Source organism: Hirundo rustica, chromosome 12 (genome assembly GCF_015227805.2).
Source record: "Hirundo rustica isolate bHirRus1 chromosome 12, bHirRus1.pri.v3, whole genome shotgun sequence".
Taxonomy (NCBI): domain Eukaryota; kingdom Metazoa; phylum Chordata; class Aves; order Passeriformes; family Hirundinidae; genus Hirundo; species Hirundo rustica.
The window spans coordinates 1,445,985-1,463,205 of record NC_053461.1 but is presented as its reverse complement, the minus strand read 5'-3'; the positions used below and the strand labels follow the sequence as shown (position 1 = coordinate 1,463,205).

The 17,221-nt window shown below is 45.3% G+C and overlaps 1 protein-coding gene across 5 annotated transcripts in view; it reads left to right on the top strand.

Annotated features, from left to right (window-relative positions):
* The window catches only part of FLNB (filamin B), a 71,176-nt gene extending 56,669 nt beyond the window's left edge, over positions 1-14,507 (top strand). For 3 of the 5 annotated variants that reach the window (XM_040076430.1, XM_040076429.1, XM_040076433.2), the window contains 14 exons: positions 928-1,056; positions 1,518-1,691; positions 1,845-2,003; positions 2,379-2,582; positions 3,135-3,287; positions 3,601-3,723; positions 4,277-4,543; positions 4,783-4,920; positions 5,011-5,126; positions 6,943-7,075; positions 8,085-8,261; positions 10,632-10,850; positions 11,792-11,995; positions 12,712-14,507. In XM_040076430.1, the coding sequence (XP_039932364.1) occupies positions 928-1,056; positions 1,518-1,691; positions 1,845-2,003; positions 2,379-2,582; positions 3,135-3,287; positions 3,601-3,723; positions 4,277-4,543; positions 4,783-4,920; positions 5,011-5,126; positions 6,943-7,075; positions 8,085-8,261; positions 10,632-10,850; positions 11,792-11,995; positions 12,712-12,899 (2,384 nt within the window). In that variant the 3' untranslated portion in view covers positions 12,900-14,507. The remainder of the gene's footprint in view (positions 1-927; positions 1,057-1,517; positions 1,692-1,844; positions 2,004-2,378; positions 2,583-3,134; positions 3,288-3,600; positions 3,724-4,276; positions 4,544-4,782; positions 4,921-5,010; positions 5,127-6,942; positions 7,076-8,084; positions 8,262-10,631; positions 10,851-11,791; positions 11,996-12,711) is intronic. The other 2 variants (XM_040076432.1, XM_040076431.1) reach the window with 1 other exon arrangement.
* Positions 14,508-17,221: the final 2,714 nt, after the last annotated feature.

Sequence of the window (17,221 nt, the reverse complement as noted above, 5' to 3'; positions counted from 1 at the left end):
CCTGGGGGCTGCGGCTGCCCTGTGGTTCTCCAGACATGCTGGCTTTTGGGGGGCTGGGCAGAGAGGGGCAGACCTGTAAAAGGATGTGTAGACATGAGACAAAATACCTTCAGCACCATCTGAGAGGCACTGCTGGTTCTGTTCATACAGAAACACAGGATTGCTTAGGCTGAAGTCGGGAGCTCAATGATGTGTTGTGTGGTGCTTCAGTCCCTTCAGCACTTTATGGATATAGCACCCCCATAGGTGCTGACCTGTCTGATGTATTGGTTCACTAAGACCTTTACCCTGTGCTGGGATGGAAAGATGATGTGCCATAATGCTCCCTTCATAAAGGATGTCATGAATCAAACTTTCTACTGTCCCATCTGCAAAATCTAACTTTGGACTGAAGAGCTATCTGTGCCTTTTTTTTTGAAACCGTTTTTGGTTGTTGGTGATTGTACTTTTTGTTCTTGTGCACCACCTTAGCTAATCTGAGGCTCCCAAATATATTTTTGGATACCCTTCAAATTTGCTTGTTCAGGTTCATTGAGTCAGACAATGTGTTGTGCTAGTTCCTAATTCTGGGCTACCAAAATTCAGAATCAGTGCCTGAACTGAAAGCCTGCTTCTGAGTCATGTTCTAATTTAATGTACTAAAAATAAACTTGCAATGAACAAGACTCTTTACGACATCCTTTAAGTGTATCTCTGGTAACTAAAGTAACACTTACTCTTCCATTAATGAATGTGGCACAAATTGTGGAAATGTGTCTTTTGAGGATGGAAATGGAGGCTTATTTGGTTCTTAAGTGCATTACAGTCACAATAAGGTTTTTCAGATACCATATAATGAGAAGGGCATTCAAGAACATGGGTATCAGTTCTTGTGGTCCAGACCATTCATCCTTAAAAGTGCTCCTTTTTGGTTTTTTTCTCCTTTAGAGAGCCCTCTGCAGTTCTATGTCAATTACCCCAACAGCGGCAGTGTCTCTGCTTATGGGCCTGGCCTCATTTATGGGGTTGCGAATAAACCAGCAACTTTCACCATTGTCACAGAAGATGCAGGAGAGGGTAAGTCATTCTTCAAACTCATCCTACCCTAAGTAAGGAACTTCTTGGTAGTGTAATGCACATTGGCTTTAATTTACATTCATCTGTCCAACTACGTATCTCTGATGTGACACAAATGACTTATGCAAGTATCAGGCGGTAACTTGCAGAAGAAACTGATTTATTGCCCCTTCCTGAGAGCAGTAGATGTACCCTGTGGTATAGGGGGCAAATTACTTGTTCAGTTGAAAAATAAACTGAAAGCAGCTTAAATCTAGTGGATGATGACTGGGTGTGGAATCACTGTTAGGTGAATCTGAAGACTGAATAGAACTGTGGCGTTAGTGGATTGGTCTGAGCTGGTTTTGCTGCTGTCCTTTGAAAACATGCATTTAAGCTCCATTTTCAGTACAAGGTACTGGATATTTCTCTTTGGACCAAATTTTTGGACCAGGTGTTCACAAAGATTACTTTTTTCCTAGGTGGGCTGGACTTGGCAATTGAAGGACCTTCAAAAGCAGAGATCAGTTGCATTGATAACAAAGATGGGACATGCACAGTCACGTACCTGCCTACTCTGCCTGGGAACTACAGCATCCTGGTCAAATACAATGACAAACACATCCCAGGCAGTCCATTCACAGCCAAGATCACAGGTATAAAGTTTAAACTTGTGGAAGCACTTCATATTAAAAATTAACCTCAGATAGCATGGGGAACCTGGTTTGTGGCAGGAATTTGAAGTCTTCTGACTTGTTCTGCACTTAATCTTGTAATGTTTTGTGACTCATTTCTCTTTATGTGTTCAGATGATAACAGAAGACGGTCTCAGGTTAAGCTTGGTTCTGCTGCTGACTTCATGCTGGACATCAATGAGACTGATCTCAGTCTCCTGACAGCCAGCATTAAAGCCCCATCTGGTCGTGATGAGCCTTGTCTTCTGAAGAGGCTGCCCAATAACCACATTGGTAAGCTCTGAGAGATTACTGTGATAGCCTTTACTTCAGTTTGCTTTGCTGTGTAAAATGACTGACTTTTGTGCTTCTTCCCAGAAGAGTGTTGTCCAACCAAGTAGTTGATAGTGTTTGCTACAGTTGTCCAAGGGCAGAAAAGTATGAGGAATGGCCTCTTGTCTTAGCTTGCATGTGACATGCCAGGTTGCACCTAAAGTGGGTTTTGTTAGCACATATTAATGTCTTTGTGGTCCACTTGAGAGCAACACTTCAACATGAGTAAAGAGAGTGCTCTTCCAGTATTTAATTTCTCGGTGTGATTAAGGCATTTAAATCAAGTATAACATGAGCAAAAACAGAACAAATTTCTCACATTTCTCTGCTTTGTAGGCATCTCATTCATTCCACGGGAAGTAGGAGAACATCTGGTTAGCATCAAGAAGAACGGGAGCCACGTACCAAACAGCCCTGTGACAATCATGGTGGTCCAGTCTGAGATCGGGGATGCCAGACGGGCAAGAGTTTTCGGACGTGGCTTGGTAGAAGGACGAACCTTTGAAATGTGTGACTTCATTGTAGACACAAGAGATGCTGGTTAGTTCGCTCACAAACGGACCATGAGATGTTATGAAATATATATTTACTCTACACAAGATCATGGCCTCCCTCAGCGTGCAAACTGCAAAGCAGCAGCTGCCATTAAACACAGTCATTATTGTCAGTTATTAACCACAGACAGTGCTATTAACTTGGAATATGCTTTGTAAGGCCTTGCTTACAACCAACAGGGATGGTCACTGGGGTGGTGCTGACTCTAATTATCTTTTGGTATAGCAAGAAGGAAATTAAGAAGAGACTTATTTCCCTGTTGGTTTAATGTGGACCCTTGGATAACTTTTTAGCTTGATAGATAACTTCTCAACATAATTGAAATAAAAGGGATATAGTCAGACAATTTTAGGAGCTGAATGCATGCTGTGCATCTGACTGATTAGGAGTACAGAAATGCCATTTAGGCATCGTGCACCTCCCATGTGCCCATTATGATACAAATCTACCAACTAGCACCTGCTATGCGTTTGGACTATTTTATGTCAGTTTAGAGTAGAACTTTGGAAATCTGAGGCTGTCTTACCTATATTGTAGGTTATGGTGGGATCTCCTTGGCAGTTGAAGGACCCAGCAAGGTAGAGATCCAAACTGAAGATCTAGAAGATGGAACTTGCAGGGTGTCCTATTTTCCAACTGTGCCTGGTGTGTACATTGTGTCCACTAAATTTGCAGACGAACACATTCCAGGTAAGCAGACGTGTTGGGCAAATTTTTGATTAGTACAACAGAAGTCTTATCTGGCTGACCAGTGCTCTGGAACTGTGTGTGGGCTGTGTGATCTGGCTTAGACCTTAAGTCCCAAAAATTCAAGGTGGTTCTTCCCAAGCAGCAAGCATCCAAAACTGTTTTGGTTACGTGGGTGTATTTGACTTGGGCCTGACTGTTAGTTGGGTATAGAAGTTTCCCTATGATCCCCTACAAGTCAAAAGAAGCTTTTATTTCTGCCTTTGGTGGCATGTGTAATAAGCAGAGGGGGAATGACTTGCTGTGATACTTACAGGCAGCCCATTTAGTGTGAAGATCAGTGGTGAAGGAAGAGTTAAGGAAAGCATCACACGAACAAGACGGGCTCCCTCTGTTGCAACAGTAGGAAGCATATGTGATCTGAACCTAAAAATCTCAGGTAAGCAACAACATCCTTATCCCCAAAACCACAGCTTGTACCCTATGTAGCATGGGGTACTTGAAGCAGGGAAAATACAAACTTCAGTTTTGTAAAGACATCCTCATATTAACATAGCTTAAGGAAGAAACACTGGTAATGTGTCTTTTCAAACAGTTAAAAATAAGCTTAACCATTATCAACACATGGAGGAATAAATATTGGTGAAGCCTTAAATTAATTTATTCTGTGTACAGCAGGCTGGAGAATGGGCTGCACAGCTCACTCTGGCTGCAGGGTTTTAAGATCAGGTTGGCTGTTAAATGTTTGTACTGCTGTCTGGAAATTGTGAATCATGTAGGCCAGGCTTAGCTGGCTGCACTTACCCAGCCACTTCATCTGCCTCTGTAGCACCTGGAGAGCTGCAGCTGGCCAAGTTTTTTGCTCAGAAGCACACAGCTGAGTATACAGTGGGCATCTCATATTTGTACTGGGTAATTGCTTGAGCTCAGCTCTGGCTTCCAAAACCCTTTGTCACTTTCTAATTTGCATTTTTCTATTTTCTTCTTGCTAGAAATTGATTGTGCTGATATGACAGCTCAGGTAACCAGTCCCTCTGGGAGAAACTTTGATGCCGAAATTGTAGAGTGTGACAAAAACACCTACTGTGTCCGCTTTGTTCCACAAGAAATGGGGGTCCACACTGTGGATGTCAAATACAAAGGGCAGCCGGTGCCAGGCAGCCCCTTCCAGTTCACCGTGGGGCCACTGGGCGAGGGAGGAGCTCATAAAGTGAGAGCTGGAGGCCCGGGGCTGGAGCGTGGAGAGACAGGTGTGCCAGGTGAGTCCTCTGCCCTCAGTGGGCTCCAGAATCTGCTGTGTGCAGGGCTGCAGTGCAGTGTTTTGGCTAACAGGAGCCTTCTGGAGAAGCTGCTTAAGCAGTATCTCCCAGGATGGTGGGGGATGAGCTACCATTCTTGAAATAAGCTCAAGTGGAACTTTACAGTCTGTTAGGAGGTAGCTGCAACCCAGCAACAGCAGCAGACTTACTCTTGGGTGTGCTCTCGTGTGCCTCAACAGCTGAGTTCAGCATATGGACACGGGAAGCTGGAGCTGGAGGACTGTCTATTGCTGTAGAAGGCCCAAGTAAAGCAGAAATCACCTTTGATGACCATAAAGATGGATCTTGCGGTGCATCATATATAGTTCAAGAGCCAGGTATGTCCTGAGACCAAATCACGTGGAAACGACACTGATTGTGACTTTCAAAGAAACTAAGGCCACTCACCGCTTCTCCTCTCTCTGCAGGCAACTATGAGGTGTCCATAAAGTTCAATGATGAGCACATTCCCGAAAGCCCCTACCTGGTTCCTGTCATCGCCCCCTCCGATGATGCTCGCAGGCTCACTGTCACTAGTCTTCAGGTGAGACATAAGGAAACATCTCTATCACTTACCACAGAGACTGATTTTGTCCTTGTTCTCCAAAACCAAAATGGTTGTCCCTTCTTCTTAGTAATAGCCTTGTCTTGGCTGGTGCTTGTTTTCAAGCTCAGCTTGCAGCCAGAGAAATTTTTGGCAGCTGGCCCCTGGGTAACTCGGGCTAGCCAGAATTCAAAGGCAGAAGGCTCAGTTGAGTGTGTTACAAGTGGTAACACTGGGGAATTACAGATAAAAGGCTCCAGAAATAGCACTGGGGGAACTAAGACTTGTTTCCCATGGCATTAGCTAGGGGGAATGACAAGGAGAACTGAAATTTAGAGGTGAACCACCAGTGATCATGCTGGTACCAAGTTCCTCATTTGGCACGTGCCTGAAGAGCTGCATTTCCATGGGTGAGGTAGCACAGGGCTGCATGGCTGGGACATCACTGCAGCCTGGCCAGGCAGACAGAGGTGGCCCCACCATGAGGTCAGGGTGCAGATTTGCTCTGGCTGATAGCACAAAACCACAGAGTCACAGCTCAGATGATTCATGAAAGGTAGTGAATCTCAGAGTGAATCACAGCTTTGTAGCTGGTCTGGGTTCATCTGGTAACCTCGCCATATAATTTGTGTATGCGTGTGTGGTTACAGGCATTAAAATACAAGTGACATTAAAGGCCTGACTGAAATCTCCAAAGCCTGAAGCTTGGATGTGAGACTGAGAATCTGTGTCTAAATATACTGTACCTCAGTCCTCCTTGAGTGGTGATTAGTACTTCAGTTTAGGCTTTTTTTGGTTGTGTCCCAGCTGTGATACCCAGGAGTTTGCCTGGGCTGCAGGGGAATTCTCCACCTCAGCTGTGTAAACGAACCATGACAGCCTTATCCGATAGTATCTCTTCTAACCAGGAGTTACAAGGGTGTTAATTAGTCACTGTGGTATTGATGTTTGCCTTGTGTTTCATTTAAAGACTCTTTGACAGGCATACTCACTTCAATTAAGTCCTGGAGAGGCAGATAAAGCTGAGTATTCTGTAACACAGTCCATTGTGCAGCATCAACCTCCACTGAGCCCCCATCAGGGACTTGTTTATGTGTTGTACCTCAGTTCTACTCAGTTGCATTTATTTCTCTCTTCAGGATTTAGTTGAAAACAAAATGAGGTAAAGTATGTAAAATGTGAGATGATGTTGCTGGATAGCTGCATGGGCTGTGCTGGTCGAGGACCACTCTGATGGCTCAGATGTGGAGCTGCCTCACCTTCCACCAATGGCCTGACAGCACCACAACATCTGGTTTTGTGTTTTAAATGACTTTCTCATGTTTGAGACGGTCTTGTGGTGGCGTTCTAAATGCAGCCTCTTGTGGTAAATATAAACATGCATATTACTCTTTCAGACATTTGGATTATCAGAGGCTTTTCCCTGAATGAATCTGGAATGAATGAATGGGCTGAAAATGGAGCCACAGCTTAAGCATCCTTTAAATCAAGTGCCTGAATGCTGAGGCTTGACCTCAGTGATAATGGGTGACTGGTTTTGTAAACCTGCCTCTCCTTGATGTGGGGCAATCATCTGGCTTCCCGAAACAGCCTGTTACCATGGGAACAGTCAGCCTAGCCAATGTGGGTGACTCCTGAATCAGCCACCCCCTAAGAGGGAGAGAGCTTCTGATTTGCAAATTAATGCAAGACACAACTTTATGCCTTTGTTAAAATCCAAAAGGTCCTCATGGTGAAGTGGTTATTTCCCTGCCACAAATCTTGTGCTGTCTGAAATGAAAGTTTGGATTTGATAATCTGACTGTTGCATTCTCAGGAGTCTGGATTAAAAGTTAATCAGCCAGCATCCTTTGCTATAAGGCTGAATGGGGCAAAGGGCAAGATCGATGCTAAAGTCCACAGCCCCTCCGGAGCTGTCGAAGAGTGCCATGTGTCTGAGCTGGAGCCAGGTGAGCACATCTTGATGAGGATAAAACAATTGCATGCCCTCCAGAGCACGTGCTGCCACATAGGGAATTCAGTTCCTTTGGCTTACAAATAGTGTGTCCTAGGGATGAGCCTGGTGCTTGGAAAACAAGCAACTTTTTTGCGTCAAGAGCTGTTCAGTCAGGGTTATGTCTGTGTTTTTCTGTGAACTGACTGAGCCCCAACTTCTGTAAGTTGTTTTAAGTCTTGGCTTGCCAATGAAGGTACAGTGACCTTAGTAATAAATTAAATATGATGTGGTTGTTGAATTTAACCAGGGAAGAAGTTTATTTCTTAAAGCTATGCTTCAATCTTTGACTAATAGTTTATTTTTAACTCACACCCACTCCTTCACATGAAATGTCAAGGAAACTGTCTATAAGCAAACACTGCAGAAAGCTCAATACCTGTTTCAGCAATGAGCTTTTCTTTTTCACTTGAAGTCTGTATGAGTTATGGTCTGTACTGTGAACAGACAGCAGCTGTCCAGCTGAGGGAGATCACTCCTGCCTCTGAGTTAACGTGCAGTCAAAAATGTGAAACATCAGCAAATTGCTAAATGACTTTATTAGATACAGGTGTGGTATCAGAGCAGCACACTCAGCTCACTGGTAAGATCTGGCTTGCTCTGACCAGCTGCTTTTCTTCTACACACAGCTCCCTCAACTGCCAACAGATTGGGGTGTGATTCAGTTTTCATGTTTAGGGCACGAGTGAGGCAAATAACCCTCAGACTAGATGACAGTTGAGATCAAGTGCTAGTGAACAAGGTGAAAACACAAGCTGTAACACCTTCTGTGATAAATACAGCATTTTCCTGCTTAAATACAAGTTTATCACCTCGTGTGGCTGAGTTCACTTAAACTGGGACCTAAATATGTCGAAGGCTTTCAGAAGCTCAGGTTGCTAATCGGCCCCGCGTTGGGTTTAATTAGTGGTTCACGGTGAGGTCGTTGCCTCTGATTTGTCAGCAGAGCCCCTTCTCTGTTGCAGATAAATACGCCGTTCGGTTCATCCCCCACGAGAACGGCATCCACTCCATCGACGTGAAGTTCAACGGGAGCCACGTGGTGGGCAGCCCGTTCAAAGTGCGCGTGGGCGAGCCGGGCCAGGCGGGCAACCCCGCCCTGGTCATGGCCTACGGATCCGGCCTGGAGAGCGGCACCACGGGTAACCCTCCTCCTACAGACCGCTTGTGCTGGGGCTTTGAGACACACAGCCTATTCCCAGGCATACGTGTACATCACCTGCTAAGGCAGCTCAACTAACACACGTTCTCTGCTGACCTGAGTGCAGGCTAATTTTGCTCTCTAGCATGCTTCTGATGTCTTTATAACCATCATTCACAAGTCCGCAGCCTATACTGAGCCTTAACAAACTTAAAACTTCTGTAAATGGGCAACTGCAACGTGCATTCACTGAACTGCTGGTTAGCAGCTGGACTACAGCTCTGCCAGTTAGCGTATCTCCACGCTGGTGGTCCCTCGAGCTCCGGAGATGCTCTGGCTCCCTTCCACACATGAACTTAATGTCTGAGTTGGCTTTCTAGAGATGAAGGAATCTTGTTTAACTTGTGTTAATTAAATGGGTATGTTACCTTCCCTTCGGTGCTTGCACCTCTAAGAAGTCTCAAGTGACATGTAGTAGGATATGTAAACCCTAGGGAGAAGGTGGGTTGTTCTGTTGGTAGTGTGCTGTGCGTGCTCCAGATGCAGCGTGAACAGCTTCTTGGAAATCTGAGACCTCGTTGTCTTCTGTGGCTGCCTCATCTGATAGTTCTCAACTCAAGAATGTAGGGTTTAGGGTTTGTTTTTTCATTTCTATGATTTGTGCCCTTAGTAAGTATAAAAACATTCCAGGATCTGCACTTTGATTTATTTGTGTTCTTGCTCAGGCCACACACAGGTAAATAGCAGAGTAAAATGATTATTTTTCTCTCCCTTTGTTGTGTAGTTCATTCTATCCTATCCACTGCTAGTTCATTTTGTCGTATCCACTGCTGTCTCCTGTGGATTCCATTTCGTACCTTTTTTCTCCCTGTGAAAAAAAAAGTACTGCAGTTATTCAGTCAAAGCTTTTGCTGTTCTGGAGGAACCAAGCAGTTGGTTTTGGAAACATGCAGATACACTCTATAAAATAAAGATGTAGCTTGAGCTCCTTTAATAGGTGGAAACAAAAGCACTCATTAATACCAGCCAGTGATGCATCAGGGACAGAGGAATGTTTCTTCATCTATAAAGGTGCTCGGGGTTGTTTTCAATCTAAATAGACTGTTTCATTTCAGCAAAGCTGCTCTGTGCCCCGCTGCTGAATCCTCGGCACTGCCAAAAGCGCAGTGCCCTGGGAGCTGCTGAGCAGCGTTTCAGAACAATGACTCAGTGTAGAGGTTTCAGTGGCTGAGCACCTGAACCGTCCCCCTGGGAGGGCTGAGCGTCTGCAGCCTCCAACAATGCAAGCCTTCATCTGGGGCACAGCAAAAAGCAGTTGCCTCTGGAGCAAGAGCTCTTAGCAAGAAGCTGTGGAGCTTGCTGGCTTTGAGAATGAACTTCTTTCCAGTTGAGCGGGGCATTGTGGGCTGATGCCTGACCTCCCCAGGGTGGCGGTGCCAGGGCCATGGGCTGCTGGAGCACTGGAAGATGGCACAATCCTCTGTGGGAGCTGGGCTCTTCCAGCATTGCGACACAGCAGCCTCTTTTGTGGGGAGGCTAGAAACTTCTCCCGAGTGTATTCCCACATCTTCATGCTTCCGTCGCAGCAGCAGCAGCAGTAAACTTTCCCATGGCCATCCTGGCTTCGAGTGAGCCCGAGCACTTTATTCTTCCTCAACAGTGTCTCATGCGACAGCTCAAAGATCATAAATATTTGAGGCCAGAGTCTGACAATAAATTATTTGGAGGCTGAAAGCCTTACTTAATTTTTTTCTTGTGTTGCCGGCATTGTGTCATTGGCTTAGTATTAGCAGCAATAATTCAGCTGTGTTAACCAGACGCTGTAATTAAACGAGCTTTTGTTTCCACAAACTGCTTGGAGTGCCGTTGCCAAGCAGTTCAAGCACCTGTGTCTCCTCCAGGCCATCTCCTGCCCCTTGTCTTTCCTGCTTTCTTGTGGTCTCTTCACTGCTGATTTGTAGTCCAGGCAGTCAGACAGCTGTGAGCTCTCCCAAACTTAGCCTTGCTGGAGCTGTGTGGGTGTGGACTCTGATGCCCAGCAGAAAAGCTCTTGTTTTCTCTCTAAGCCAGTTTTTTGATACCAAATTACTTCCATTTGAGTCCTGAATGGCTCTCATTACTCCTTCTCCCACACAGTCACATAACCTAGCTGGAGGAGGGAGCAGGATGAAGCTGGGGAGGCTGCCAGTGGTGCAGAGCTCCATTTGGGCTGGCCTGTGCCAGGCTGCTCGGGTGGATGTGGTGTCCCTCCCTGCCTGCAGCCCTGGGCAGGCTGATCTTGCACTGAATTACCCCTTATTTAATGCCTGAGGCTGCGTGTGTATCATCGGGTGTGAGGAAGAGTGTGTCTCACTGTGCTACGTCTTTCTAGGACTGCAATCGGAGTTTTTCATTAACACGACCAAGGCTGGTCCAGGTACCCTCTCTGTTACAATTGAAGGGCCATCAAAGGTGAAAATGGACTGCCAGGAAACTCCAGAAGGTTACAAAGTCATGTACACACCCATGGCTCCAGGAAACTATTTAATTGGAGTTAAATATGGTGGACCTAACCACATAGTGGGCAGCCCTTTCAAGGCAAAGGTTACAGGTAAAAAGCTAACTAGTATTTACTCTGTGCCTGAAGCAGGTCATGTCATTCAGTAAAAATATCCTCCCGAGACAATGTGGTGTTCTGGTTTAGATGCCCAAAACCATGAGAAGCAAAACATTTCTTCCCATCACCTCTAAAGCCTAGATGAGGGGTCTCAGGAGCAGCTACAAAAGCAGTAGTCACGGAGGCTTGGCAGCTTGACTCAGTGGTGGGCCATAAAGCAGCTTTATGGGCTAGTATTAAGTCCTGATCTAGTGCTAGGGTCTTGCATGGGTCGCAGGGAAATATGACTTATTTACCCATTTCTTCCTACCCTCAAAGCCTGAAACCTGCTCACCTGTAGCATGTGTTGCCTCTCTTGGTCTCACTTTGGTACAGGTGTCACCTAGCCAAAGGTCAGTGATGTCTGAGAAGCTCCTAGCTGAAGTGAGGAAGTCTGGTTTAGGAAGCCTGTTCTCTTTCCAGCACTGTGTTTAAGCACAGGCTGAAGCTCATCTCTACTGCTGCCCCTGAACTTGTGGTGCCCGTAGCAGGGTGATGCTCTCAGGAGAGGGTGGCAGGGACAGCACTCCCCCAGGCCGGGACAGGCTCTGCTTTCAAAATGGGTTATTGCAAAATTGCACCTGCTTTTCTGCCAACTCAAGTAATTTTTGGCATTTGGTGATTGGAGCACAATTAACTCTTCTTAAGCAACCCGCTTTGCTTAATGAATCCTGAAGTTCCTGTGGTCCTTTAGCCACTTGAGTGCTCTGGGATGGGATTGTTGCCAGTGGTGCTGGGAGATGTCAGCTTAAAAGCCTAAGTAGGAGATTGCTCCTCTGCAAAAATGCATTTTGGATGCAGAATGCATGCTAGTCATTAGGAGAGTTTCAAAATGTCCTTGTGAATGCCTTTCAGATGGGGCAAATCTGAATGTCAGAAACCTTTTCTGTTTCCAGGGCAGCGACTGGTTAGCCCAGGCAGTGCCAACGAAACCTCTTCCATCCTGGTAGAGTCGGTGACAAGGTCATCGACTGAAACCTGCTATAGTGCCATTCCCAAATCCACCTCGGATGCCAGCAAAGTGGTTTCCCGGGGAGCAGGACTCTCAAAGGCTTTTGTGGGTCAGAAAAGCTCCTTCTCTGTGGACTGCAGCAAAGCAGGTATGGATACAAGAACCATTTGGATGTTCAGGGTCGGTGGTTTAGCTGGCCATTTTTTTTCCCTAAACCAACTTGCAGAGTTAAAATTCAGAGCTTGAGGTAATTATCTGGTACGAAAGAAAAATGCTAAATACTGTACTGTGCTCACCAAGTCCGTCCTAATACAGAGGCTGTAAAGATGCTAGTTCCTCTCCAAATGGCTTCATCTGAGCCAGGTGCACCGAAAGAACCACAGGATTATGGCATGAGAACAAACAGATTGCTGAACTTAAGCATCCCTTGTGGTGCATTGTAGCGTGTAATGCATGGTGTTCCTGTAACCTTTTGATGCCATCATCATCATCTGGGAGCTCTGTGGTGGGTGGATTACAGGCCAGCTGTGTCCACTGGCCCCTGCTATTAACTTCTGATGAAGTACTTGTAGAGCAATACCAGCTTGTTTTCAGAAGCAGCATGGATGGCTCCTGTGCTCTACTTTAGATAGTGGTAACCTGTCAGGTCTGGCAAATAGCACAGATAAACCCTCACATCTATGAGGCTGAAAGCTTTTTAATACGAAATTCCTTCTTATAGCAAATTAATCTGAGGTATGGCTCAGCTACCAATCTGTGAATTAAAATAACAAAATCCATGTGTTACAGAGCCAATATATTATGGCCCAACCACGCTGCCTTGTTTAAGCTCAGGGATATTAACAGTTGTGTGTTTTGCTGTAGGTTCCAACATGCTGCTAGTTGGAGTCCACGGACCTACAATACCGTGCGAAGAGGTGTCCATCAAGCATTTGGGCAGCCATCAGTACAACGTCACTTACGTCGTCAAGGAAAGGGGGGACTATGTCCTGGCAGTGAAGTGGGGTGATGAGCACATTCCTGGCAGTCCCTTCCACGTCACCGTTCCATAAATGTGCTGCCAGGTGGTCTCTGCGTTTGCAGTTCAGATGTGGAGTTGTACTGGGTGCAGTCATATTGCAAAATGCAGTTTCTAGATACACATGGCTCACATTTCAATAGTCAGACGTAAACCCTGTAACTGTTTTTACAAGCATTTCACTTCTATCCTACTTACCAACCTAATGTCAATTTATTTAATATCTCCTCAAATTGTACCTTTGTAGTACTGTCCGGGTCACTGTTAATGTTTGGAGAATCATGTGGATGGCTAGACACTAATTTCTCTTGCAGATGTTAAAGACTTTAGATGTTAATTGAAAACTGGAATTTGTCTTTGTAATTGGGTATCTTAACTACTGATTTTATTTGACTGGAGACTTTACATTTTAGTTATGGAATATGACTTGGGCTGTCCCCAGTTCAAATTCTTTTCTGTAAAGAAATGAGGTAAAACTGGTACTATAATAGTTGCCTTTGTATACTTGATCAATTTTAACACTTAACATTATAAAAAGCTATTATAAGTAGCTTTACCACTCAAATTTAAAATGTTCCTGAAAATGCTTTGCTAATGTTTTACATTTAGAAAAAGTTTATCTTTTATAGTAAACCAAAAGCAGACTGAAATTTACTTCCTGTAAGCTTTCAGCCTCTCTATGTTAACGCTTTGTAACTCTAGAGACAGGTAGCTTTTTGGCCATGATGCTAGTAATGCGGTTTTTAACAGGCTTGGGATGCTAGTGATGTTTCTGTAACTTTACAGGTAACCCCCCCACACACTCTTTTCAATTTAAGAACAAGCCCTGGGTTGGTTGGGTTTGTAAAGCCCCTGAACTTGCCAAGCCAGGCATGGCTGTCACCTGTGTGACCCAGAGTCTCTACAGTCCAGAGCACCGCAGTGTGCTGAGAAGATGACCAGTGGTTTCCCTGGAGGCTGCCAGGCCTCAGGTGGCTGAGATGGGGCAAAGAAACCATCCTGGGAATGGCACCCACGTCTGCAGTGGGACACAGGGTGGGTCTGTGAAGTTACCAGTAATAGCAATACCAATAATAGCAATCTAAATGAACAAACCCCTCTTTGGTGCAAGGTGTTCTATTGTATCTCAGTCCAAGGACATGCCTGAAGCGACCTCATCTCTCCTGAAGTCCCCTTCATGCTGCAACAGGCGTTGCTGCTGAGGGTCAGGGAGTGGAAACTTCCTTGTGACTCTGTCCCAGATTGCTCCATACTACTTCCCAGGTACATATCTGAATTGCTGTCAGCTGCTGGGGCTTTAGTAAACTCTCGTGATGAGATCAAACTCTGCAATTTGGAGAAGGTAGGATTTGTTGAAAACCTGTTGACATGTTGCTGTCCCTCGGGAGGAGTTAATGCTTACGGTTCTGTAATTATGTCTGGATGTACTACTCTCCACCACAGTTACTGGGAAAAAAAGGAAGGTTGGGGGTTTTTTTACTGTGCTCTTTTTTGTTGTGCCTTAATGTGAAATGCTCACTACATTGTAAACTAGAAAGTAAGAACAAAATAAACTGGAATAAAGTGCAGGATTGTAAAATTGTATCTTATAACTTATTAAATAGAAATATTTGCTTCATTAAAATGTGCATGTTAAAAACAACATCGGATTCTTTTCATATGTAGTCAGTAAAGTTCAGACTGAAACTACACCGAACAGACCAAATAGCCCATGGGCTGTGCAGCTAGCCATGAAAATTTGGGCAGAACCTCGACACCATTAATTTTTTTCCCCTGAAACCATTTTTATTTTCTTTAAAACGGAATGGCAGCAGTTTAAGCTATATGGCGTATCTGTGCAGGGCACGGTGTGGAAGGGGCATCGCCCAGCTGCGCTGCTTTGCCCCTGTGCAGACCCCAGGCGCGGGGCAGTGCCGTGATTCCCAGGCACCCGCGCTCCCCCTGGGATCCCTGGGTTGTTTGCAGAAGGTGTCTCCCTGCACCTCCAGGCACAGCCATGGAAACCAGCAGGTGTTTTCCCAAACACTCCTGCTGTGAAAGCCCCGGTGAAACCTGAGATGGCAGCGGCTGCCAAGGACTTTCCTGCCCCAGGCTTATCAGATTATTTCCTTTTTTTAGTTAACTGTGTTTTATCAGCCATGTGGTAGGTACCTCAGCGGGAGCCTCCTGTTCAATGTCTTTTACACAAAACAAACCTGGCTACAGCTGTTGGTGTGAGTAAACCTTGAGAGCATCTCACCTGCATTAACTCCAGTGTCCCAGTCCACCCTGGCTTCTCTGGCCTTCCCTTGACTCTTGCCCCTTGTCTTAGTTTAATGTCACCAGCTGAAATTAGAGGAGTTGTCTGTGAAGTTGATGGACTCTGGCTGGGGTTACCTCCAGTAAAAGCTGAGCTCTGCTTCAAGTGACCAACTCTGCCTGGCCTGGGCACTGTCAGCTGGGGACTGGCCTCTAAAATAAGGACAGCAAGCACCCGGTGGTGGTGATGAGAAGAGCTGGGCAGGGTTTTGGGCAACAACATTCAGCTACCTCCAGGAGCTCTGCCACCTGAGGGGGCCAAAACGTGTGTTGGGCACAGATCAGTTATTTGGGGGCCATTCTGCCCTGCTTTTGGCTCTGTGACAGAGGTTTCAGAGGGCAGTGGCTGCCTCAGCAGGCAGCTGAGGCCGGGTGTTGTGTATGGGTTACTGGTGTCCCGTCGTGTACGGGTTACTGGTGTCCATCGTTACGGGTTCCTGGTGTCCCACCGTGTACAGGTTACTGATGTCCATCGTGGACGGGTTCCTGGTGTCCATCGTTACGGGTTACTGGTGTCCATCATGTACAGTTTCCTGGTGTCCCATCGTTAGTGGTTACTGGTGTCCATCGTTACGGGTTCCTGGTGTCCCAGTGCCTCCTGCTGGGCAGACCTGCAGTGGTACAAGATGCACTTTTATCTTCAGTACAGAAAGAGGACTGGCATCAGTTTTTTTGCCTTTAGGTGTGAAAGTGCTTTTCTACCAATTTGGTTTGAACTTGGATTCTTTTTCTTTGTTTGTTCTCTCTCTCTTTGCTGCTGTTTTGCAGCAGGATTTGGCTGCTTAGTACCTGTGAATCCCACTGGGAACTTTATCCTTCCTCAGCTGGCCCGAGCTGCCCTGCAAGCACTGCTCTGGCTCTGGCAGCGCCCTGGTAGCCAGGAACCTGTCCTTCTCATCGCTGTAGCCATCCCTGACCCCTGGCTGTGCTTGTTCCTGCCGTACCTTGGGATCTCACTGGTTGCCCACTGGCCTTCTCCTTTGCTTTGGGAAGCTGTTAGAGTTCCCTCTTCAGACCCCTCTGGCAGTCTGTGGCCTTGGCTATGTGTTTCTTATGGCCACCTCTGCAAATACCTCATGTACTGGGGTGTTGCTCAAAACTGAGAATTGCATTTTGCCTTGTGCACCTGTATCTCTAACAAATTAAATATATGCATTTAAATTTTTTAAATAACTTTAACGGTTTAAAATATTTAATATTATTTCAAGTATTAAAAATGCACTGTTTTAATAATTCAATTTATTTAATCTTTGTTGGAGTCCTAGAAACTTAGAGTTTGGGGTTTTAGTGTATAGTAGTGCATATGAGTCCATATGGAGGATTTGGGGTGTTGCCTTTGTCTTTCTCCACATTCTTCTTTTTCTTCATGGGTTTGGGCGGTTTTCTGTAATTGGGTGAAAAAGATCCACGTTGCAGGCTTTGGGTGGTCATTATTGGGTCAAAACTATAAATAATATAGCTGTCATTCTAATATTGTGTAATTATCGCTTAAAAGACCTTGAAGAGAATTAGAAGCACTCCATTTTACCTTTGTTTTCTAAGAGCTCACGGCACGTGAGTCTGTAAATAGGTAAGATACAATAAACATTCCAAGTCCTAACTCAATCCTACGTTTTCTGTGTCTTTCATCCTGACCTCGGTAGAGAAGAACAGAAGCCAAACCTCTCACAAATCTTTACATAATTAACCTTTACTTTAAATCTTCATATAATGAATTATTAAATCTATATATGTATATGTGTGTATATATATATATATGTGTGTGTGTAAAGGTGTTCCAGTATACTTAATATTTTTTTGTTCATGTTGTTGCAGTGGTCAGTGCCCAGGCCTAGGCCTCTACAGAACATTTTGTGGGTCCAAGCTGGATCTCCCTTCACCCCCAAACGCCCTGACCTGCTCTGACATCAGCTGGGTGCATTGACAATATGGGTAACGGGGCTGTTGCTTAGCAGGGCTCTGGGTTTGGTCATCGTATGCAAACCCTGTAATTACTTTTCCCTCTAATTGTCTGTTGAAAGATTGTGAAATTTCTAATCCAGAAACTGCTGTTTTTCT